This window comes from Archocentrus centrarchus, chromosome 4, assembly GCF_007364275.1.
Source record: "Archocentrus centrarchus isolate MPI-CPG fArcCen1 chromosome 4, fArcCen1, whole genome shotgun sequence".
NCBI lineage: Eukaryota > Metazoa > Chordata > Actinopteri > Cichliformes > Cichlidae > Archocentrus > Archocentrus centrarchus.
Window position 1 is genome coordinate 10,712,234 of NC_044349.1, and position 23,838 is coordinate 10,736,071.

Sequence of the window (23,838 nt, forward strand, 5' to 3'; positions counted from 1 at the left end):
TCACTCAGTTTGATATTAACTGACATGTGTGTGCACGTTTGTGTGTGTCAGCGACAGACATGGTCATCATTTACCTGTCGTCCGGTATCACCTCTCGAGAGTCATCAGAGCTGGTGAAGAGAGCCACGCTCAGTGTGATCCGACAGGAGAACCGGCACCTCAACAACTCAGTCATGATCCTCACGTATGCTCTCATAAATGGTGGGTGACGATTTTATTTTGTTTTTCACCTGGGTTTTTTATAGTGAAACGTCGTCAGATTTTCTGTTTTAAGGAACTTTTCAACACAGTTAATGGCTAATGACAATCCAGGTTTGTCCATTTCCCGTACATGTGGACATGTGTATTTGTTCTCTACACTTCTTGATCTGGTGTTTCATTCCTTTTTGGCCCTGCTGGGACTGAAGGGTAGAGAGAGGTGCTTTGAAACCTCAAAGGCTTTTTGTTTTCTGTGTGTTAGTGTGCAGTGAGTATGCTTCCCTTTCCTCTAAATTTGTCCTTGTCCTTCCATCTGCCTCCTCTAATTCCCGCCTCCCTTCTGCAACACACATGCACTCACCTCTGCTGTGCATGCTTTAGTCCACCATTAATAGAAATTATTTTTGCATCGGGAAATGGAAATGAGGTACATCTAAGAGAGGAGAGAGTGAGACTTCAAAGGGCCTGCTGCTCACTCTCTGTATGGCTGACAGAAGACCTTGGCTCTTTAAAGAGAGATGATGAAAAGGATGCAGAAATCTATCATCCTCTGAGTTTATTAGCAATGCATATTCAAAAAAACATTTGTATTGTTGCTGATGGTGCTGCACACAGCTGAAAGGCCCGCTGTGGGAGTCTGATTCCCTGCATCCCGTGCCAAATGTGAAGTGCTGATTGTTCAAGGAGATCAGCAGTCTCCTGGCAATGCAGTACACAGTGTGTGTCTGTGTTGTCCACCTCTGTTACCAAAACAATGTATGTTACCCTGACCGAAACACTCTCATATCAGCTAGAATATAGTTTCAAGTTTCCACTGTATATGTTGATGCTACCATATTTTTTTTTCTAAATCCAAAAATGTAGTCTTAAAATTTGTAATCTGACAGAATCTGACACAAAAATCCAAAACATCAACATTTAATCTAAAACAGAGGACAAACTTCCTGGATACATTTCTGGTCTTTACTAACCAACCAATAGTCTCATAGCAGTATGCGATTTTATAGCCATTACCTGATTTTAGGCCCAGCAGTGAGTTCATTATACAGTACTGTGCAAAAGTCTTAAGCCACCCTTCATTTTATAATATTCTGCTTGGAAAATGGAAAAGAGGTGCAGTGATTTATTGAAACGTGCAAACATAGATGGAAATATAGCATATAAGGCAAAAACAGAGTTTGTACATATTTAGTGTGACCACCTTTATTCTTCAACACAGCCTGAACTCTCTTTGGCTGTGTTGTCATTTCTTTAAGTAGTCTTCAGGAATAGAATTGAAGGATATTCAAAGCTCTTCTTTGGATGTTGGCTGCCTTTTGTTTCGTTCTGTCATCATGATGCCATGCTGCTTCAATAATGTTGAGGTCCGGCCTCTGGGGAGGCCAATCCATGACTGAAAGTGTTCACTGTGTGTTTTTTCTGTCCGTGTTTTTACTGCATTGGCAATGTGTTTGGGATCATTGTCATGCTGAAAAACTGCCAGTCAAATGCTTTCTAGATGGCACTGCATGGTGGATCAAAATTTGACAGCACTTTTCTGTTTTCATAATTCCATCAATTTTGACAAGATCCCCAACACCACAGGTAGCATTTCAACCTGAAACCGTGACAGAATCCATGACACTCACTGTTGTATCTCTTTCCTGACTTCCTCACTACAAAAATTTTAACTTTGGATTTGTCACTGATTCTCAGTCAGTTCTTGTGTAATTTGGCATACTACAGCATTTTCTCCATTTCCCGTCCTCAAAAATGGCTTCTTGACAGCCCCCCCCTTCCACTGAGACCATTTCTGATGAGGCTTCAGTGAACAGTAGATGGATCATCTGAAAGGTCAGCTGCATCTCTCAGGTCTTGTGTCAGGTCTTTGTTGGATTGCAGTTACTGTTTCTGCTGTAGATAGTTTTTTAGTCCTGCCGCATCTTCTTTTGTCCTCCACTTTTTCGGTTTTCTCAATTTTCCTTTTTACAGACACACTGCACACATTGCCAAGATATGCCAAGCTTTTGGCTAATAGCTCTTTGGGAATCACCTTGTTGGTCCAAGAATAAGTTTATGCCTGTCAAAATATGTTAACTTCAGCATTTTTAATAGATTCATCTAAAGAAATGGGAACAAATGTTTTTCTGACAGCCTGCTAGTAACTGCTAGTAAGTGGCTAAAGATACAATTTAAAATAGTTTCTTTGCCAAGTTGCCTGTTATGTGTAAACACAACACTGGATTCATGGGTCAGTGTTAAGTAGCTTGACAAACAAAAACTTCCTCGGGGCAGGTACAAGGACCCAAAGAAAAACTTCAAAAGACCTTTAGAAATCCTAGAGAGCTATTGGAATTATTAAATAAAATATTTCACGAATGTTTGACTCCTTGTAAACAAACAATAAAGGGGGGGGGGGGGGGGGGGGGGGTCAAGAATTTTGCACTGTTGATTTCAAATGGAATCAATTTATTCTAACTTTAGTATGTTTTTAGTAAAGTTTTGGAAGTGTTTTCCAATAGGGGCAGTTGGTAACAGTAACAGCAAACAAAAGACAAAGGAGGGGGGGGAGAATGTTTAATTGACTAGTGTAGGAATTTCTCTGATACCTGTGCTGTCACACACACAAAAAAAAAAGAAAAAATCCACTTTAGTTGAAACTGCCACCCGTGGCTGCGTTGCCTTCCATCTCAGGCTCAGTGTAATGATCACAGGAGCAGAGCCTTGGCATTAAAAAGGAATTCTGCTGTAATCCATTCAGCGATTGGATACTCTGCTCTATCCTTCCCAATAGGTTGTCGGATGCCAAATGTTCCATGTCACAGCTGTCGAGGCCAGCCATAGTTATCCGTCCTCCTCTAAATGACCTTATGAGGCTTGGAAAGATAGTGAAGTGTGCATTAACGTTTCAATTGTATATTTTCCTTAAAGTGATATGGGATTAATTTTTGGCACAAATCTGAGCTTGACAGATGACAGCTTGACTTGGCACATACATGGGACTGTACGGGTAAAAGCTTATGGAGATCACGCTGCAGGATCACAAGTCAGGGCTCGCCGCTGATGCCAAATCAGTTTGAGGAAATTTATATAGCAGTGTTTGTTGTGATCCCGTTTGACACAAGCTCTTTGCTGCAGGACCAGAAGATTAATCGTTCTAAAAGTGAAACTTCTCATCACAAGTGATTTCTTCTCCTGCTCCCAGAAGGAATGGTCTTACAGCTAGTAGGGAGAGAACAGTGGGTTGCCTTTTTATAATAGCAATTTGAGTCATGCGCTCTTTAGTGAAGAGCTGTTTACTCTTTTTAGCTCCCTTTCAACCACTCCCTGCTCTTGTGATTTGCACAATTACCTTGTCCAACAGTCCTGTAGCCAAGCCATCTGCTAAGGATTTGTTGCTAATATCCCTGCTTGATTATATCAAACAAATTCCACCATCGACTCTACTCTCCTTTTCTACACTCATATTCTGTAGTACCTCCCAGAGACAATCTCTTGTCTCTGGTACCTCCTGCAGAGGGAGTTACAAGCCTGAAGGAGCTGGCCTTCCTGAGGGACCTCGCAGAGCAGAATTCGTTGAAGTATGGCGTCGACCAATCATCCGACCGAGACCGCTCGTCCGGGTCAGCTGGAGCTTCCGTGATGCCGGTGGTGAAGGGCAGCATGATGGTGCTGAACCAGCTGAGCAACCTGGAGACGGCAGTGGGCCGCTTTTACATCAACCTGCCCAATCGCATGATTGACCTGGCTCGCTTCAGCCTGCCCTACTCTGACCCGATGGGAGATGGTGAGTTGTCTTGTTTTGGTGTCTAACTGCACCAAAACAAACTCCAGTCTGAACCACAGTTGGCAGCCACTACTCTGTGAACCCTCGCAGTGGTGTTTGCCATGTAAATGGATTCACGTTATTAAAATTGGTGCACACTGTTGCTACAAATTGATACCACAGCTCAGTGAGTTAATGCAAAATTGCTGCTTTTTGTCTTTTTTGGGAGGATTTTTTCTCTCCTCCTTCAGCCATACACAGAATCATGATGTATCAAAGATGAATACAGTGTACAGAATGGAGAAGTATTATATCATCTTATTGAGTTAGTCTGTAATTCTGGAAACCCTCACATTTAGGCCAATTGAACTCTTTTCTAGAACTGAGAATGAAACCTAGGATTAACACAGGACAAACCTGAATATGCCACTTAGTGTGACAAATTTAAACCTGAAGTGAACCTTAAATAGATGCTCATTCTTTCCACAGGGTTTATCATGACTGTGAGCCGGCCATGTTATTTTGGTAACCTGCTCCTGGGAGTGGTCGGGGTGGATGTGAACCTGGCGTACATCCTGGAGGATGTCACGTATTATCAAGACTCCCTCGCGTCATACACCTTTCTCATTGACAACAAAGGTCAGTCACACAGAGGTGGTAATCAGCTTAGTGCAAACCTTTTCATCGGAAACTCGAGTCTTTAACACACACGTGTCTGCCTGTTCACAATCGCAAAAGCATTGGCAGGATTATCCACAGCCAGACTTTTGTTGTGGTCAACCTCAAATCTCTCCTCGGCTCGTTTTCTTCATGTGCAGTAATAACAGTTATCCCAGGTGATACTAAACACAGTCCCCCAACAAGCATCAATCAGGAAATTAGTTTTTGAGAAGCACTCTATGCACACTTTGGTGTTTTTGGTACGCTTAGAAATAGAATTACGCTTTGTCTTTATTTTGTCTAGAATTAATAGGCATCTTGTAGCTAGCACTGGCATTTCTTTGACATTTCACTCTCTGTCAAGCCATGCCTCAGTGCATCGCCGCGCCACATTACAAATAGCGCTCATGTCCGGTCTCAGTTTGTCTTGGCCTCGGCTGAGGGGGTCGTGACTCAACTACTGGTGGTGTATAACAGGTATTTTGTGCTCTGTGGGCCTGGACAGAAATGACATTAACAGTCATGGTTTTGCTACAGAGCGGTACCCTTTACTCACACTGAGGTATATTTGAAAACCTGCAGAAGAAAAATGAGCATTTATGAAAGCCCGACCTTTTTTTTTTTTTTTTTTTTTTTTTAACGTGTGTAAATGTGTTGCTGCCAGTAAAAATGAACAATGTCTGGAATGTGAATGTCAACAATATTCTGAGTTCTTCAGTTTCCTAACAGTTCTTTCCAAAACACAGTAAGAAGTGCAGCTGAATTTTGTTGGGAACAAAGCTAAATTTAACCTAAAAAGTTAATGTAGAGGACTGAGCGGGGCGCCACATCTATCAGAAATTATAATGACTTCACTTAATTGGTGTTTTATCCTGGACCTCAAAGGCAGTGTCATCCTAATTGGAGGGAGGAACTAGAAAAGGTTTTAAAAGCCCTTGAGGAGCTTAAAAAGAGTGACACGTAGGTGGAGTAAAAATTTGAGCAAGCTGAATCAAAGATTGTTCAGCATGTGAACGTGTTCAGCTCATTTCTACCTATTAAAGCTAATTATTGCTAGTTAATTTTGCAGTGTGAATTTGCAGTGCCTTTCAGTGAGTCTCTTTCTTCCCTTCTCTAAAATGTTTGTTATTGTAATAAATATGCCATCAAATTACAGCTTATTACTGTGCCGTGCGTATTAGTGCTCCAACTTTGTAAACACTGACGAATGAGCCCCATTAAAGTTATTAGCTGGCATTCAAATCGTCTGGTGCCAATTAGAGTTTAGGTAAATACGTTTAAGTAAATATGAAGCCGACAAAAAGCTTGAGGACTAAAGAGCTGAAAACTGATTAGTACATATTCTTGCATGGGGTACATGCAGTAGTGACTTTTGAGGCAGTATGTGTTGATTAGAATTATACAAGCCTGCTCCTGAAATGGATTCAATAGAAATGTGTATATACTGTATGTACAGGGGTTGGACAATGAAACTGAAACACCTGGTTTTAGACCACAATAATTTATTTGTATGGTGTAGGGCCTCCTTTTGTGGCCAATACAGCGTCAATTCGTCTTGGGAATGACATATACAAGTCCTGCACAGTGGTCAGAGGGATTTTAAGCCATTCTTCTTGCAGGATAGTGGCCAGGTCACGACGTGATGCTGGTGGAGGAAAACGTTTCCTGACTCGCTCCTCCAAAACACCCCAAAGTGGCTCAATAATATTTAGATCTGGTGACTGTGCAGGCCATGGGAGATGTTCAACTTCACTTTCATGTTCATCAAACCAATCTTTCACCAGTCTTGCTGTGTGTATTGGTGCATTGTCATCCTGATATACAGCACCGCCTTCAGGATACAATGTTTGAACCATTGGATGCACATGGTCCTCCAGAATGGTTCGGTAGTCCTTGGCAGTGACGCGCCCATCTAGCACAAGTATTGGGCCAAGGGAATGCCATGATATGGCAGCCCAAACCATCACTGATCCACCCCCATGGTTCACTCTGGACATGCAACAGTCTGGGTGGTACGCTTCTTTGGGGCTTCTCCACACCGTAACTCTCCCGGATGTGTGGAAAACAGTAAAGGTGGACTCATCAGAGAACAATACATGTTTCACATTGTCCACAGCCCAAGATTTGCGCTCCTTGCACCATTGAAACCAACGTTTGGCATTGGCACGATGACCAAAGGTTTGGCTATAGCAGCCCGGCCGTGTATATTGACCCTGTGGAGCTCCCGACGGACAGTTTTGGTGGAAACAGGAGAGTTGAGGTGCACATTTAATTCTGCCATGATTTGGGCAGCCGTGGTTTTATGTTTTTTGGATACAATCTGGGTTAGCACCCGAACATCCCTTTCAGACAGCTTTTTCTCGCGTCCACAGTTACTCCTGTTGGATGTGGTTCATCCTTCTTGGTGGTATGCTGACATTACCCTGGATACCGTGGCTCTTGATACATCACAAAGACTTGCTGTCTTGGTCACAGATGTGCCCGCAAGACGTGCACCAACAATTTGTCCTCTTTTGAACTCTGGTATGTCACCCATAATGTTGTGTGCATTGCAATATTTTGAGCAAAACTGTGCTCTTACCCTGCTAATTGATCCTTCACACTCTGCTCTTACTGGTGCAATGTGCAATTAATGAAGATTGGCCACCAGGCTGGTCCAATTTAGCCATGAAACCTCCCACACTAAAATGACAGGTGTTTCAGTTTCATTGTCCAACCCCTGTATGTAGCTGTAGATAGACTCTTTGTCACCACACCTGCTGATTTTGCAGCTACTTTTACAAATACATACTACACGCTATTTTTCGCTAAATATACACACAAATAGACAAAACTCCATGATTTTGGTTTCTGCCTTCAAACCGATGGGCCTTTCATGCCACTACATATAAGGAGGCTTATTGTCTCTCCCAAAATGATTACTGCTGCTTCAGAGTTTTTATCACTGTACCACAAAGTATTGTTTGCCACTGGGGCAATTTTCAAGGTTGGATGCTGTAATTCTCCTCAAGGAAATTTAAGAAGGTCCCTCCGCTGCCCACGCCCTGGTTTCTGGTAGCGGCTGCTCTACGAGCTTTACACAGTGTGTTGACTCTCCTAAACAGCAGAAATGATCCTTTACAAACTTTAAAGTCTTACATTATTCCTCCATTGTTAAGCCTTACAGGAGGCGGCCTTACTACAGTACACTTGAAAATATTGTTTATTTATAGACAGTGTATTTGCTTTATATATGGAAACAAGTTTTCAAACTCACCTGTATTCACAAACCATAACCTCCTTACTGGTTTATTCATGTCAGGGTCACAAACAAGGACTTCAGTCTTTCTTGTATTTTAATGCCCCCTTTTATAAAGTGTGTTTGTCTTGCATTGACAGCTTCATACAGTAAGGCTGCATCCCTGGAATCAACCATTGTTTTCATCCCATGTTGCAGTTTATACCTGCTTCTCCATGTACGCTGCAGTGTGACGATAACGTTGCAAGCCGGTGTTTAATTTCTCAGGTTACACCCTGATGCACCCCTCACTGACACGGCCCTACCTGATGACAGAGCCTCCCCTGCACACAGATATTATCCACTATGAGAACATCCCAGGGTTCCCTGCTGTCCGGCAGAATATCCTCAGGTAAGAAAAGGCAATCGTATGAATTAAAAAAATAAATAAATAATTAAAGATGGATACACATACAGTACACTGTGCGTGCATTGTGATTTTTTTATTTTTTTATTTATTTTTTTTTTATTTTTCTTTTTGGCAGTCTCCCTTTGGGCAGTCAGATCATTGAAGTGCCTGTTAACTCCTCTCTGTCCTGGCACACCAACCGTCTCAGAGACAACCGCAAGGATGCGTACAATGTCAGCTACGCCTGGAAACTGGTAGGTGCCTCTATAGACAGTAAAGAGGCCCTAAACAAATGCCACATGGTTGCTGGTGACATTTAGTTTCCACCAAGAACTTTCAGCTCACTCTTTTACACCTGCAACCACACACCGCAAAAAGACATGCTTATATTTGAATGCTATTTCATCCAAATATGGAAGAAGTCCTTTTATAGTTCAGACCCTTTCGTGTTACTCTCTGTATGTATTCAATGCACTGCCAGTAGAACAGAGTAAGTATAGGCAAAAGGAAGCTTGTAGTCAGTTGCTGCTCTGGGCCAGTGAGCCATCATTATGGTTAGATCATTGAAGATTTCATTTACGTTCTCCCCGTCTCTGCCCTCACTTTCCAAAGCTCTTTATCACTGCCATTGTCTAAAAGCGGCATAGAAATTATGCTCCTAAACCTCCTCCACCCCACCTTAAATTGGCTCGTCTGAATAAAGCAGAGTGCTCTCACACCCAGAAACTGCCTGTCTGCCTGAATCCGCTTTTCCCATAAGGTCCTTAAGTGTCACATTAAAGGAACACATAGAGAAGTGGACAGCAATAAAATCATGCCTCACACGAGTCATTTTGCCTTCTGACATTTAGATTTTTTTTTTTTTTTTTTTTTTTGGCAAGCGCAGAAATATCACACTTAATTTAGGCATTTCACTTTAGGCTTTTTAAAAACTTTTGACATTTTGGGCTTTTTTCTTTCCCCACACAGGCACTAGAGCTCCAACACGTCACTCTTGCTACAAGTTTGGCAGCTGTCTCTGTTTTACTTTAAATGAACTTTCCAGAGCCAGAAAAACTAGAAAACAGAAATGAAGGGGGGGGGGTTTTGTACCCCCAAACACCGTTCTATTCATTTGCTGTGCAAATCATGTCCACGAGGGCTCCTTTTTGGATTGTATCATTATTCATGTTTGTTCTAATTTGAATCATAAGTCCTCTAAATAGTTTTCAGAAACACCCACTGTAGATTTGATTGTTTGCATCATTTATTTAATAAAAAAAAAAAAAAAAAAGTCATGTGAGCAGACTAGCCTTCTGGGGTTCCTTTTAAAGTGGGCACATTTATGTTTGCGTGCTGCCCATAAATCTCCGGCTGTGATAGCTGCTGGGAAACACAGAAATGAGAGCTGGTAGAATCTCAATGATTTCTAGTTTTGGAGGCTTCTGGAGTGTAATCTATAAACTATGTGACACTATTTTATTCGTCAGCTCACCCGTGTCACGAAAGATAAACGTCACATTACAGGTGACAAGAATGTGCAGCGAGTACCTCCTTCCCTCTGAATTCTGTGGCATTATTTGGAGCATAAAGCACCGGATCTTCTGATTTATTTCTCTGTCAGTCCCATGAAAAACTACAGTGTATTGATCAGTCTAAATGCCATCAGGCAGTGCCTGATGTAGCTCATTCCTGCTTCATTTTTCACCACTCTCACCAGCACATTAGTGAACACTTGAGTTTAGTTCAAGCCAGTTCCATTAGCATACCAAATGATTTTAGGTTTAAGTCTGAGAATATTAACAGACTAATTTTCTCCTCTCTCTGTCTCCTCCCCCAGGTTCAGGACACTTCGTTCATCCTGTGCATTGTGTACATTCAGCCGGAGATTCCAGTGAAGCAGCTGAAGAACCTGAACACAGCTCCCAGCTCCAAGCTGCTCTATCATCGTTTAGACCTGTTGGGCCAGCCAAGCTCCTGCCTGCACTTTAAACAGCTTGCCACTGTCGGTAAGAAAAGCACAGACCTGGACTAACACAATACCGTAAGACTGCAAACTTTATTTTTTTTGCCCCAGTCAGCTCTAAAACACTGATTAGCATCTCTGATTGTCCCCCCTTTCCCTTGTTCTTTCTTTCTCAGAGTCCCCGACTGTGATGTTGGCAGCTGGTAGTTTTTCTTCTCCCTATGAGCACCTAAGTCAGCCAGAAACAAAGCGAATGGTGGAGCACTACACTGCCTACCTGAGTGATAACACCAGGCTCATAGCCAACCCAGGCCTCAAGGTACCCGAGCACAGAAGCCTGGGAAAGCACACGCAGCTCATACCGAAGGATGGCCTGAGCGTCATTCAGCGTTAGAAACATCCAGCCGTGCAGTCGAGTGACGCATGTTCACAAAGAGCCGCACCTGCAAATAAGTGCACACACTTTTAAACACGATGTCAAGCTTCTTACACTGCGGCTAAAGTTGAAAAATGTAAATGGTGTCCTGCATCTTTAAGAAGGGGACAAAATCCCACATGGGTTTTGGCATTCTGTGTGCATTCCTGTCCTGGGGGGTGGGGGTGGGGGGGTTGAGTTTGAACTCCAAGCCGCAGTCCCAGCACTGATTCCCAGGCTGGTCTTAAAGACCCCCTCCAGTGACCTCATCACCCCTTTCAAACTTAGAAGCTTGTCTGAAAGTGGGATGTGATTTTTCAGGGCTTCAGGTCTTATCAAGTTGCATTAATCGCTAAATGCTGGTTTTCTGAGCTCTGTTCAGGCTTCCTGGTCACTATTCTTACTCTCTTAAGCAGAGATGGAATAAATAATTTCAAGTTTGGGCACATCACAGAACAGTACTGTTATACCTGTTTGAATTAGCATTATTTCACAGTTTTCTGTTTTCCTTGTGGGCTGAGTGAAATCCAGATTGCCAAAAGTTTGATTCAACTTGCATTCAAGCCAAATCCAAATGAAATTTTCATCAATCCTCAGTTTTATCCTTCTCCTTGCCTTCCTCTCACTGTCCATCTCTCTCTTTATCCTTTCCCCTCTGTAGTCCTCTGTCAGGAACGAGGTTATGGCAACTAGTCACGTTACGGATGAGTGGATGACACTAATGGAAATGAGTAGCCTCAACTGCTACATTGTGCGCCGTTACATAGCAACGCCCAGTGGGGTGCTCCGGATTTACCCAGGATCGCTGATGGACAAAGCCTTCGACCCGACCCGCAGACAATGGTGAGGCTTACTTTGGAGGGTGTGAAGAGGAGGAGAAAAGAGTTGAAGCCGTGTGTGTGCGTGTGTGTTTTTGTGGAGCAGAAAGGAAGCATGAGATGGTGTTGGGTAGATAAAAGTTTAAGAGAACGTGTGTGTGTGTGTGTGTGTGTGTGTGTGTGTGTGTGTGTGTGTGCGTGTGTGCGCGCGCGTGCATGCATGCGCACACACGTGCTTGTACCAAAAAATATTTTCCAATGTTAAGTTTAGTTCAGCTAAGACTTTCACACAAAAGTGTTGAATTGTTTTTTGTTTTTTTATTATTGAAACATTAAAGTATGATATGAAACGTTTTCCCCCGAAGCAGACCTTTTGTGTATCAAACCATAGACTGTATATAAAAGATGAATGCTGCCACTTTGATGTCCTTGTTTTGTTTTGTTTTCTTTTTTGAAGCCTCGAGTTTTGCATTTTGTTGTCTGTCTTTTTTTTCCTTCTTCTTCTTTCAAATTGGACCTGGACATGTTTGGACATCTTAAGATGGGGTTGTGCTGATAAGCTAGCTATTTAGCTAAATTAGCAAGGTGTATTTGTTGTTAACTGGGATGCTAGCTTTGGCTTTTGAAAAAAAATAGGCCTAAAATAAAATTTACTTGTAAAAATTGGCAGCTGAATCATTAGTGTCTGCTAGTACAACCTATCAATGATCAAACCAGATGTGCATCTGACTGACAGACCAATGACATCACATGCTAATGCAGTACCAACTTGTCAATCACAGAGTGGCCACAGCCAAAATGATACCCTGCGTGAGAGTTCATTTTACACTAAATGTGACCATTCATTTTCAAAAATAACAACATGCTACATTAAAGAAAACTTGAAACTGACAGTTGAGACCACAAACTAATCAGGTAAATGTTTACTGAGGGCTCAAATAAAGTGAGTGGTAAACTAATTTTGCACAATCTGACATATTATGAGAGATGTCTCACCCAGCTGGCTATTAGAGATTATGTAAGTTTAAGGGTGCTGAAGCTGTGTTAGTCTCACAGTCTGTGCTTAAAACACCTCAGCAGATCTTGTGTTGAAGTACTTTCCCCTTCACTCCCATAAGAACAGTAGTTCTTATGAGAGTAGTGGTAGTAGTAGTAGTAGAGTTATGGTTGAGAACTGCAAAAGAGTACAGTTTGTGGTCAAAGTTATAGTTCAGGTTCAAGTTTTAAAAATGGCTTCATCTTGTATCTCTCTGACTGTGTGATGTATTGTGTAGGTACCAGCATGCTGTGGCTAACCCTGGCCTCATCACTTTCACGGGGCCATACCTGGATGTGGGCGGGGCCGGATACGTTGTCACAATCAGCCACACCATCCATGCCTCCAGGTGGGAGCCCTGATAATGTTTTTAACCCAGAATGTGCTATATTTTATTGCACCAGAGCTAAAGTCATGTCAGAAATGATCAGCTCTGCTTATTAGATATTACAGAGCAGATTTACTGTTGCTATGAGCCAGGACAGCATTGTGGGTAGCTAGGCTCTCAGCCCAGAAGTCAGCTTAGCCAGACTGCACTATCTCTGAAGACAGGAAGTAATTTGAGGGAAACTAAAGGAGTCCATTGACCGTTTTTTTGCTACAGGGCTGTTTTCCGAGTGAGATGATATCCCATAACCAAATGGTCTGGGCTTAGTCACAATTATCTTCAAGTGTCCTTTCTTCCAAAGTGCCCTCAGGCACGTCAGCATAGTGCTACCAACTTCTGGTGTTAGGAAGAACGAAAAGCCAAATAGTAAATTGAGTGTTCTCTACCATTTCCTTTGGCCAGTTATCACAGAACTGACTGCAAACGGTTTTCTACAGTCGGCCTGGGCTCAGAGACTTCAAATGGCTGCAACAGCAGTTGAACTTAAAAGTATTTGTTTCTAGTTCACTGAGCTTAAAATGCAAACCACGGCGATAGCCGCATGCTGCTTGCAGCAATACAAGAGCTGTTTACCACGGTCCATGCTAGTGTTTAGTATACACAAACATTCCTTGTCAGTGTGTGAGATAAGGCTGGATTAGTGGTGCTGTACTCTCGGCTCAGTAAGCATAATATACTGTCTATAGTAAACACTGATTTCAGGAGATCTTGCAGTGAGTTTTGTTTATTTCTTGCATTTTCTTCCTAAAGGTCTTTAGAAAAGTTGGAATCCCTGCAGAGATAACTGTACAGTCCCAAACCTGCTGAAAGGGTTTCCAGATTTTATGTATAATGATGCCATTTTCTGTGTATTCTGGTCTGTTTGTAGCTCTCAAATGGCACCTGGCTATGCTGTTGCAGTGATGGGTATAGATTTCACCCTTCGCTACTTCTATAAGGTCCTACTGGACCTGCTACCCATCTGCAACCAGGACAAAGGCAACAAGATCAGGTAGGGAGAGGAAGGTTTGTGAAGCTTCATCATGCAAGTAATTCCTTCCTCTTTTATCATTGTCAATTTCTGTGCAAGGTAGCTAAATTTATGTTCTACTGAGCAAGAATTAAACTTGCTTGGGAGTCTGTGAAGAATAAAGAATGACGGGGGAAGACATAAGCTGATTATCATGACATTCCTGCTGGAGATGTTGTGCTGCTGCTGCTGTTTCCGTTCTACATACTTTCTCCAGCTTTTGTTTTTTTTCTTCATCCATCTTCTTCCACACCCTCCTCCTCTGCCAATCCACACTTCTTCCCATGTCTTTCTCCACTCTCTCCCTCCTTCCTTCATGCTCTCTCTGCTGGTGTTAAGGGACCATGTAAAACAGGATTAGCCCCCAAAAAAGGTTTGGAACTGAGAGAAGCGTTACTTGGCAAAACACATAAGGGACAGTTGGAAGAAGAATTGGAGCTGCTTTATATAGAGAGAAGTTAAATGTTCTGGAGGAAAATAAGGGCCTGAGTAATGGTGGTAATGCTTTGACAAATGAAAGTTTAAATTAATGAATTCATTAAATTGATCTTGACCACCACTATTATTTGTGTTCATTGTAGGTGCTTCATCATGGAGGACAGAGGGTACCTGGTTGCTCACCCTACTCTCATTGACCCCAAAGGTCATGCCCCTGCAGAGCAACAGCATATCACACACAAGGTAAACACAAATCATAGCTGTCTGCACAGATGGCAACAAATGTAAATGAAACCCTTTGTTCCACAAATGCAAACAATGGATGTATACAAGCTTTCAGGAGTTAAAATATTGTCAAGAATTATGATAAAAACTGTTTTATTTTTTTTGTTGTTTTTTGTTTTTCCTTTGGCAGGAACCACTGGTGGCCAATGACATCCTAAATCACCCTAACTTTGTCAAGAAAAACCTCTGTAACAGCTTCAGTGACCGCACAGTCCAGCGCTTCTACAAGTTTAACACCAGCATAGTGGTAAGTCACATAAAAACATAGCCTAAGTGGATGTATGAATGTATAGGTTCACAGGATTCATACTGTAGTAATGAAACACAGGCACACTCCTCAGAGCCTCTCGGAGCTATGTGTAAATTTGCCATAGTGTAACAATGCCATCTTGTGGTGATAGATGCTGTTGCAATCTTAATTTTCCTATTTGGGATTCTGTTGGTGCTGTGTGCTCCTGGATATGAGACATTCTGAGTCTTCATTCTTGTCCATGCTTAGATTAACAAACAGTTTGAGAATGGTAGCACAAGCTCACTCTGTGTGTCTTAAAAGCTGATGTCCCTCAGTTTTTAACCTAATGTGCACAATGTTTATCTCAAGCCTAAGTAAAGCAAACAAAAGCTACTCCAGTTGCAGTAGAAACAGTGGAGCACAAGATGTAAATATTTTTCACTTGTTTTGGTTTTGTCCTTTCATTAATAATGTTTGGAAGACAGCTGGTGGCAATCTTTGCAATTACATTTAAGTGGGGTGAACTTCTGTTTGGACTGTTGTACATGATAGACTCAGATGCAGAGACTTACCATTTTGTGTGTATGTATGTATATATATATATATATATATATTTTTTATTTTTTTTTATTTTGTGTTTTTCTGCACACCCTTGTTTGTTGTGCTATTTCTTATTATACACTGCTCAAAAAAATAAAGGGAACACTCAAATAACACATCCTAGATCTGAATGAATGAAATATTCTCATTGAATACTTTGTTCTGTACAAAGTTAAATGTGCTGACAACAAAATCACACAAAAATCATCAATGTAAATCAAATTTATTAACCAATGGAGGCCTGGATTTGGAGTCACACACAAAATTAAAGTAGAAAAACACACTACAGGCTGATCCAACTTTGATGTAATGTCCTTAAAACAAGTCAAAATGAGGCTCAGTATTGTGTGTGGCCTCCACGTGCCTGTATGACCTCCCTACAACGCCTGGGCATGCTCCTGATGAGGTGGCGGATGGTCTCCTGAGGGGGGGGGATCTCCTCCCAGACCTGGACTAAAGCATCCTCCAACTCCTGAACAGTCTGTGGTGCAACGTGACATTGGTGGATGGAGCGAGACATGATGTCCCAGATGAGCTCAATCGGATTCAGGTCTGGGGAATGGGCGGGCCAGTCCATAGCTTCAATGCCTTCATCTTGCAGGAACTGCTGACACACTCCAGCCACATGAGGTCTAGAATTGTCCTGCATTAGGAGTAATCCAGGGCCAACCGCACCAGCATATGGTCTCACCAGGGGTCTGAGGATCTCATCTCGGTACCTAATGGCAGTCATGCTACCTCTGGCGAGCACATGGAGGGCTGTGCAGCCCTCCAAAGAAATGCCACCCCACACCATTACTGACCCACTGCCAAACCGGTCATGCCGAAGGATGTTGCAGGCAGCAGATCGCTTTCCACGTTGTCTCCAGACTCTGTCACATCTGTCACATGTGCTCAGTGTGAACCTGCTTTCATCTGTGAAGAGCACAGGGCGCCAGTGGCGAATCTGCCAATCCTGGTGTTCTCTGGCAAATTCCAAGCGTCCTGCACGGTGTTGGGCTGTGAGCACAACCCCCATCTGTGGATGTCGGGCCCTCATACCATCCTCATGGAGTCGGTTTCTAACTGTTTGTGCAGACACATGCACATTTGTGGCCTGCTGGAGGTCATTTTGCAGGGCTCTGGCAGTGCTCCTCCTGTTCCTCCTTGCACAAAGGCGGAGGTAGTGGTCCTGCTGCTGGGTTGTTCCCCTCCTACAGCCTCCTCCACGTCTCCTGGTGTACTGGCCTGTCTCCTGGTTGTGCCTCCAGCCTCTGGACACTACGTTGACAGACACAGCAAACCTTCTTGCCACAGCTCGCATTGATGTGCCATCCTGGATGAGCTGCACTACCTGCGCCACTTGTGTGGGTTGTAGAGTCCGTCTCATGCTACCACAAGTGTGAAAGCACCACCAACGTTCAAAAGTGACCAAAACATCGGCCAGAAAGCATAGGTACTGAGAAGTGGTCTGTGGTCCCCACCTGCAGAACCACTCCTTTATTGAGTGTGTCTTGCTAATTGCCAATAATTTCCACCTGTTGTCTATTCCATTTGCACAACAGCATGTGAAATTGATTGTCAATCAGTGTTGCTTCCTAAGTGGACAGTTTGATTTCACAGAAGTTTGATTTACTTGGAGTTATATTGTGTTGTTTAAGTGTTCCCTTTTTTTTTTTTGATCAGTGTAATTTGACATACTGTTTTCTTTATTTGTAGTATCAAAAAATTTGTGTGTGTGTGTGGGGTGAACATTAACGTTCCACAGTGTAGTGTATCGGTGTGTATATCAAAGTGACCCCTATAACTCTTTCAGGGAGACCTCACCAACCTGGTCCATGGTAGCCATTGTTCCAAATACCGTCTGACCAGAATCCCTGGCACCAATGCCTTTGCCGGCATCGTGAATGAGACGTGCGACTCTTTGGCGTTCTGCGCCTGCAGCACAGTAGACCGGCTCTGTCTCAACTGCCACAGGTCAGCACTGAATTCTCTTTTTACTGTGTAGCTCTCAGGCACTTTGATGCTTTAACGTGTCAACATCCTTGTTGAAAAATAAAAGGCTTGATCTGATTTTGCACAAATCTAAGGCCCAGATTTTGATAGTTTGATGCAGCAGAATTGTAATTGATTATGTGAACTGTATTTGCAGAGACATTGCAGTCTTTTAGCTAATAGAATGCTGTGCATGTATCTCTCTCTCTGCTGACAGTAATTATTTGCACAGCTTCAAGAGCCACACTGTAGCTTTTTCAATCAAAGACTTTGCTTAACCTGTGAACGTTAAGTTTGAATCAATTACGCCTGCCAGAATGTTTAACTATAAATACATGTTTCTCACTAATATGCCCTTTAACTGCTTATATGTTGTTCAGAATGGAGCAAAATGAATGCGAGTGTCCATGTGAGTGCCCTCTGGAGGTCAATGAATGTACAGGCAACCTCACCAATGCTGAGAACAGGTGAGTACAATGTCTAAAGCACATACACTCACCAGCTGCTTTATAAGGTAAACCTGGGTTGGACTTTTGCCTTCAGAACTATCCTAATTCTTTATAGCATAGATTCAAAAAGATGCTGGAAACATTCCTCAGAGATTTAGGTCTTTACGGACACACGATGCTATGACGCAGATTTCTCAGCTGCACAGCTATAATGAAGCTCTCGTTCCACCACATCTAAAAGCTATTGGATTGAGATCTGGTGACTATGGAGACCATTTGAATGCAATGAACTCATTGCATTCAAGAAACCAGTTTGAACTTTGTGACTGCACGTTATCCTGCTAGGATCAGCCATCAGAAGATGGGTACACTGTGATCATACACGTCTGAATGACACAGCCGAAATTGAGCCTCATCCGACCTGGCAACATTTTTTTTTTTCTTCAGCTTCCTGTTTTGGTTGGCTTGTGTGAATTGTAGCTGTTCTTAGATGACCGGAGTGGCGCTCGGTGTGGTCTCCTGCTGCTGGAGCCCATCTGCTTCAAAGTTCGACATGTTGTGTGTTCAGAGATGCTCTTCTGCATACCTTGGCTCTAACGATTGGTTATTTGAGTTACTTGTGCCTTCCTGCAAGCTTGAAGCTGCCTGGCCATTCTCCTTTGACATGAACAAGGCATTTTCACTCAGAACTGCCACTCACTGGATATTTTCTCTTTTTCGGATCATTCTCTATAAACCCTACAGGTGGTTGTGTGTGAAAATCCCAGTAGTAGTAGTTTCTGAAGCTCGCCTGCCACTAACAAGCATGCAGTGTTCAAAGTCACTTGAATCACCTTTCGTCCCCATTCTAGTGCTCAGTTTGAACTTCAGCAGGTCATGGCTGAATGCATTGATTTGTAGCCATGTGATTGGCTGATTAGATAGTTGCATTATGGTGCAATTGAATAGGTGTACCTAATGAAGACTTATAGAAGTTGTAAGTGATGCAATAAAAAACAGCAATACAGATTACATGAGATGTGTATACACCACAGTATTAGGAAAAACATGCACGGCCTGGATGCACTGCAAGGATCACAGAGGTACTGAGAGACTGCAGAGCAGTGAGATACCCACAAGAGAGCGCATTAGTCATTCAGGAGGGAGTTATGCCACACTATGGAAGGTAGTTGAGAAAATCCTCCCACATCTTATCAGGATTAAGTTCAGTCACTCCCTGGGCAGAACTTATTTTTAAGATCTTGTTTGGCTTTTTTTTTTTTTTTTAATGGTGCTTAACTTTCAGGTGATGCCTCTATTCTTCTTCTTTGTCTCGGACTGTGGAGATGGTTAAAGTAATGATGCAGCTTGATGTAAGACACAGCCGTGTCTCATACCCTTTTTTTCCCCTGGTGTCACAAGTGCTTCAAAACGGTCTTTTAAAGGCCAGATGAAAGTCCTGCTGCTTTGATCTTAGATTTAAAGGAATGGCACAAAAGGGTTCTTTACTGTAAAATTAATTTCTTCAGCCTTCCTGCTTGCATGTGGCGTCTTAAATGCACCTACATTTGCCCATTTCCAAGCGGAGAGTCCCTGTCATATTCCTGTCAACGTGATTTGCAGACGCGTGCACGCCACTTCAAACATTTTGAGAGCTTCCTGTGTAAATGTTTGTGGGTGTTTTCTCACTTTAATTTCTCTCGCTTATCCTACAACATCGCTCTGTCTGTCCCGGTCTTTTCCTTTACTGTTTAAGGCACTCTGCATCCATCCATCATTCAGTGCCTCTCACATTTCTCTCCCTTATTACACTCACCTCCTTTCATCAGCCATCAGCAGCCTTTGACAGCATGTCAATGTTTAAAATGCCAATTTCTCCTTTATTTCAGGAAGACGTGCAATTATAATTTTTCACTGTCAGTTTTTTTCCCTCCGTTTTGTGTCAGGCAGCATCGGCGTGTCTCTTTAGAACTGATTGACGTAGTGAAGGCATTTCTTTGTGCGCTCATGCTTTGATTTTTATTTCTTTATTTTTATTATCTCCTTTTTTCAGCTTAATCATATTTAATGGTAGGATTTGGGTGGATATTGTCTATTTAATGTTGTATTTGTGTTTTGACCTGGAAAATGTGTCTTTACCCTTCTTTGTATTGTGTATTTTCTCAGGAACCCCAGCTGCGAGGTGCATCAAGAGCCCGTCAGTCTGAATGTGATTGATCCCAGCCTGCACGACACACTGCCCCAGTGTATCAACACCCGCTGTAGCCAGAGATACACCAGCAGGTATACACACACCCAGCTGTTCACATTTGGTGTACGTCAACAGGTATAAGGACACACTGTTAGAGAGTCAGCTACCAGCAAACACAAGCAACACAAACACATAAAGCTACCGTGAAGAAAAGGCTGGACATATACGTTTATTGTAAATACAGCTGTGGGCTTGATAATGAAACACATCAACAGCACACTGCCACCCAGTGGTGAGAAAATGTAAACAGTCCTCAAATCACTAATGGTTTGGTTCACTAAACAAACTACTGAAGACATTATAACACTTTGATAATGACAGTGTATTACTAAATTATAAGCTGCTTTTGGCTGCTCCGTTATTCACTCTGCATATATGTATTATAAAATTATTACCTCATTATTTTCAAAACCCTGTTACTTCCGCGTTATTACCAAACTGTAATGTAAAGTGCTTGTGTTCTGCATCCCGTTTCAGTGACTGTTTCGGCGTGTTGGACTGCGAGTGGTGCATGGTGGACAGCGATGGAAAGACTCATCTCGACAAGCCGTACTGTGCCCTGCAGAAGGAGTGTTTCGGGGGCATTGTTGGTGCTAAAAGTCCCTATGCGGATGGCTTGGGACTTATGGGTGAGTTCCTAACCCAATAAAATAGATGCGAAAGATTCTTTCTTTTTATTATTATTCTTTTTTTTAAATGTTTTTTTCCCCCCTTTTGGTGCTTTGCTTCATCAGCATACCTATTAAATGTTTTGGAGCTTTGATCGATCCCACCATTATGATGCATTTTACTGAATACATTGTAGCACAGTAAAGAAACACACAAGCATGAAGAAAAGAAGACAAACTCAAATAATTTCTTTATGGTTCTTCAGACGTATTATGTTTTTGTTTTGTTTTCTTTTCTGAGATTTTTCTGTTGCTTGGTAATTTTCTTTGGAAGGAGAATTGGCCGTCTTCCTGCAGTTGAATACATTTTCAGTGGTATTTCACACTGATGAGAGAATGGAAGCGAGGGAGAAAATGTACCAGCATCGCAGCAGGAGTGAAGCTCTTAGCCCGAGCTGTTAGATACCGGCTTGTTATATTGTCTCTTCTTGAGCCATCTGAAATCCTTTGTGACTTGTTTTCAAATAAAAGCTTTCTGCCTGCCCTTTCTTCTGCAGATGAGGAAGTAGCCTCTTTGAACATGATCAAGAGCGCCCCTGTGGGTCCAGTCGCTGGGGGTATTATGGGATGCATCATGGTGTTGGTGCTGGCTGTGTATGCATACAGACACCAGATCCACAGGCGCTCGCACCAGCACATGTCTCCGCTGGCTGCACAGGGTAGGACTGACGCATAAATTCCCATTTTGTCTAATAGACACAGTCTCACAGCTGTGAAAATGCATCTAGTTGACCTGGATTGTAACAACGAAAGAAGTTACAAGAACCACAATGTTTTTATTCATCTTCATTTCATTTTATTGTACACGGTGTCATTTCTAAAAGCGCCACAGACAGAAACAAAGCCTTAAAGCCACGTGATTAACAAGTGCTGCAGCAACTGGCATGTGCCGCTGGAGCTAAACAGCTGACATTAGCATCAGCACAACAGCAGCAGCTGCTGCTTCTGCATGATTTGTGTAATTACACAGCAATATTGACAAAAACATCAAACAAGATTACAACCTCATTAAAACTCTTCGGTCCAAGTCACTTTCAGTCTGGCAGATTGGTAAACAACCTGGAATAGATGGTGGAGTGTGTGGCTACATTATTGCAAGGTATTAGGCTGAGCAGTTGGCTCATAAATCTGCAGTACTCAGCTTTATGTACTCAGGTGTCAGTTATTTCATCAAAAACACATATACCTAGCATCTTAAACTGCAAGCTCTGGAGTGCTGCCTACTAAATATTCACTTAGATTATCCACAGTACCCCAAGCACACAGATGCATTTGGGTTTTTTTTGTTCACATATCATTTTTTGCATTATTCTTACTCTTCTTTTTCCTCCACGTTGCTCCAGAAATGTCAGTGAGAATGTCCAACCTTGATAATGAAAGAGATGAGAGGGATGAAGACAGTCACGAGGACAGAGGAATCAGTGAGTGCTGTGTGACGTCGTGTTGATCTAACTTATGTTGAACACATGTAGGAATTGGTGTTTTGTAGAACCTTCCTTGCCCTGACCTGTGTGCTCTCTTTACTTTCAGTCAGCAATACTCGATTTATAGCTGCGGTGATCGAGAGACACACTCACACTCCCGAGCGGAGACGGAGGTACTGGGGGCGGTCTGGGACAGAGAGTGATCACGGTAAGATGCCATACGCATACGCAGATTAACAGAAGCTGGGAGCTTCACGGCGGGGTTGTGTGCAGCTGTGCGAGTACTGTACATCAGCACTGATGGAAAGAGGATCTGAGTCAGTCGTATCTGAAATGTCAGTAATGCTATGTCAAAACAAAACTGCCGATTTAGTTATTTTGAGAGTTCCCGATTCTTACTGATAGTTACAGTTTCGAGGAAGTTCGTGCAAAAAAGCCTAAACTGATCAAAGCTAGGTCACCATGGTGGTTGAGGAAGCTGATATCAGTAGATGTTGATACTTGTGTGATAGTTGCCTTACTTTTGTGTCATTTTTGTGTAACGGCTCAGTCTAAATAATATGGTCTCCGCATAATGAATCATCCATGGGTTACAAAACTGGCCCATCCTGTACTCTATAAACTGTTACTCATGAGTTTGCCTCAAGCAGAGAGAGTATTTATATGGCTATACATCTAAATTTGAAATAGTGCTATAAATCACCAATCACCAGAGTCAGGTTTTCCGGAGAGGATTACATTATGTCATCTGACTTGGAGGCAGCTCAAGAGTTGGAAGATGTAGATATCAGAAGATGTTGGAAAAATAATGCCTGAGTGAAGGTTCTTGAAAATCTGCCACAGTGGCCCAAGCTAAGAGAAGCAACAGAACATGAAATAAAGTTCGTACGTTATTGAATGTCAAACCTAACAGGGATTTATTTTAGCTGCACTGTCACCTTTTTGAATCTTTTTTTCCTTTTTAAATGCTGCTGCTCAGTCACAGATCTGCAGTTAGCTCTCAGTTCTTGGGCTCTGAGGCAGCTCTTGGCTTGTTCTGAACTGTGTTTTCTCTCATCTTTAGCTCTGGAAGAGTTGCTCATGTTCACTGTTAACATTTGTAGAACTTGCAAGTCTGACGCTCAGTGTGGATGGACAGTTTCACCCACATGGGCACTTACCACCTACATGCGGCATCACTCCACTTCCTGGCAGCGAGTGTCTCGGTTAGTTGTTGCATAACTGATGATGCCAGAGAGAAGAGGGATGAATATGAAGAGAGGAGAGTGGGCTAAAAAGAAACAGTATGAGCTTGTCTGCTGTGTGCTACGTACAGTATGGATGGAGGAACAGTAGAACATGGCTGTTTTTCTGTACTTCGTCTCTCTTTTGTGCAGTTTTTGAACAGCTGAACAAAGAAGTGTCAGATGTTTTTATTTGATCTGAATGATCCTACTCGTATTGTAAAAATTAGAGATTAATCCAGTGATGTAAACGGGCTAGTAAAAAAAAAAGCCGTCTGATATTTTGTGCAGCTGGACATTGGGGGGGGGTTGCAAAATGGAACACAGAGTGGGGAAATGGTGAGATGCAAAAATGATGAAATAAGGGAAATAAGTGAAAAGCAAGGGCAAGAGGACAGAAACAGAGAGGAACATGGGTTTGAAATAATGGAAAGAGTGGGTGTTAGTCCATTAGCAAATAAAACTAATTCATTAC

At 42.4% G+C, this 23,838-nt stretch overlaps 1 protein-coding gene across 1 annotated transcript in view; it reads left to right on the top strand.

Moving 5' to 3' along the window:
• The window catches only part of cachd1 (cache domain containing 1), an 89,272-nt gene that overhangs the window by 57,702 nt on the left and 7,732 nt on the right, over positions 1 to 23,838 (top strand). The window contains exons 8-26 of the mRNA XM_030727472.1: positions 52 to 201; positions 3,695 to 3,964; positions 4,433 to 4,582; positions 8,109 to 8,232; positions 8,366 to 8,483; positions 10,049 to 10,217; positions 10,351 to 10,493; positions 11,251 to 11,432; positions 12,682 to 12,792; positions 13,700 to 13,822; positions 14,422 to 14,521; positions 14,694 to 14,810; positions 17,191 to 17,351; positions 17,750 to 17,836; positions 19,964 to 20,080; positions 20,526 to 20,677; positions 21,214 to 21,375; positions 22,060 to 22,137; positions 22,247 to 22,348. Coding sequence (XP_030583332.1) covers positions 52 to 201; positions 3,695 to 3,964; positions 4,433 to 4,582; positions 8,109 to 8,232; positions 8,366 to 8,483; positions 10,049 to 10,217; positions 10,351 to 10,493; positions 11,251 to 11,432; positions 12,682 to 12,792; positions 13,700 to 13,822; positions 14,422 to 14,521; positions 14,694 to 14,810; positions 17,191 to 17,351; positions 17,750 to 17,836; positions 19,964 to 20,080; positions 20,526 to 20,677; positions 21,214 to 21,375; positions 22,060 to 22,137; positions 22,247 to 22,348 — 2,616 coding nt within the window. The remainder of the gene's footprint in view (positions 1 to 51; positions 202 to 3,694; positions 3,965 to 4,432; positions 4,583 to 8,108; positions 8,233 to 8,365; positions 8,484 to 10,048; positions 10,218 to 10,350; positions 10,494 to 11,250; positions 11,433 to 12,681; positions 12,793 to 13,699; positions 13,823 to 14,421; positions 14,522 to 14,693; positions 14,811 to 17,190; positions 17,352 to 17,749; positions 17,837 to 19,963; positions 20,081 to 20,525; positions 20,678 to 21,213; positions 21,376 to 22,059; positions 22,138 to 22,246; positions 22,349 to 23,838) is intronic.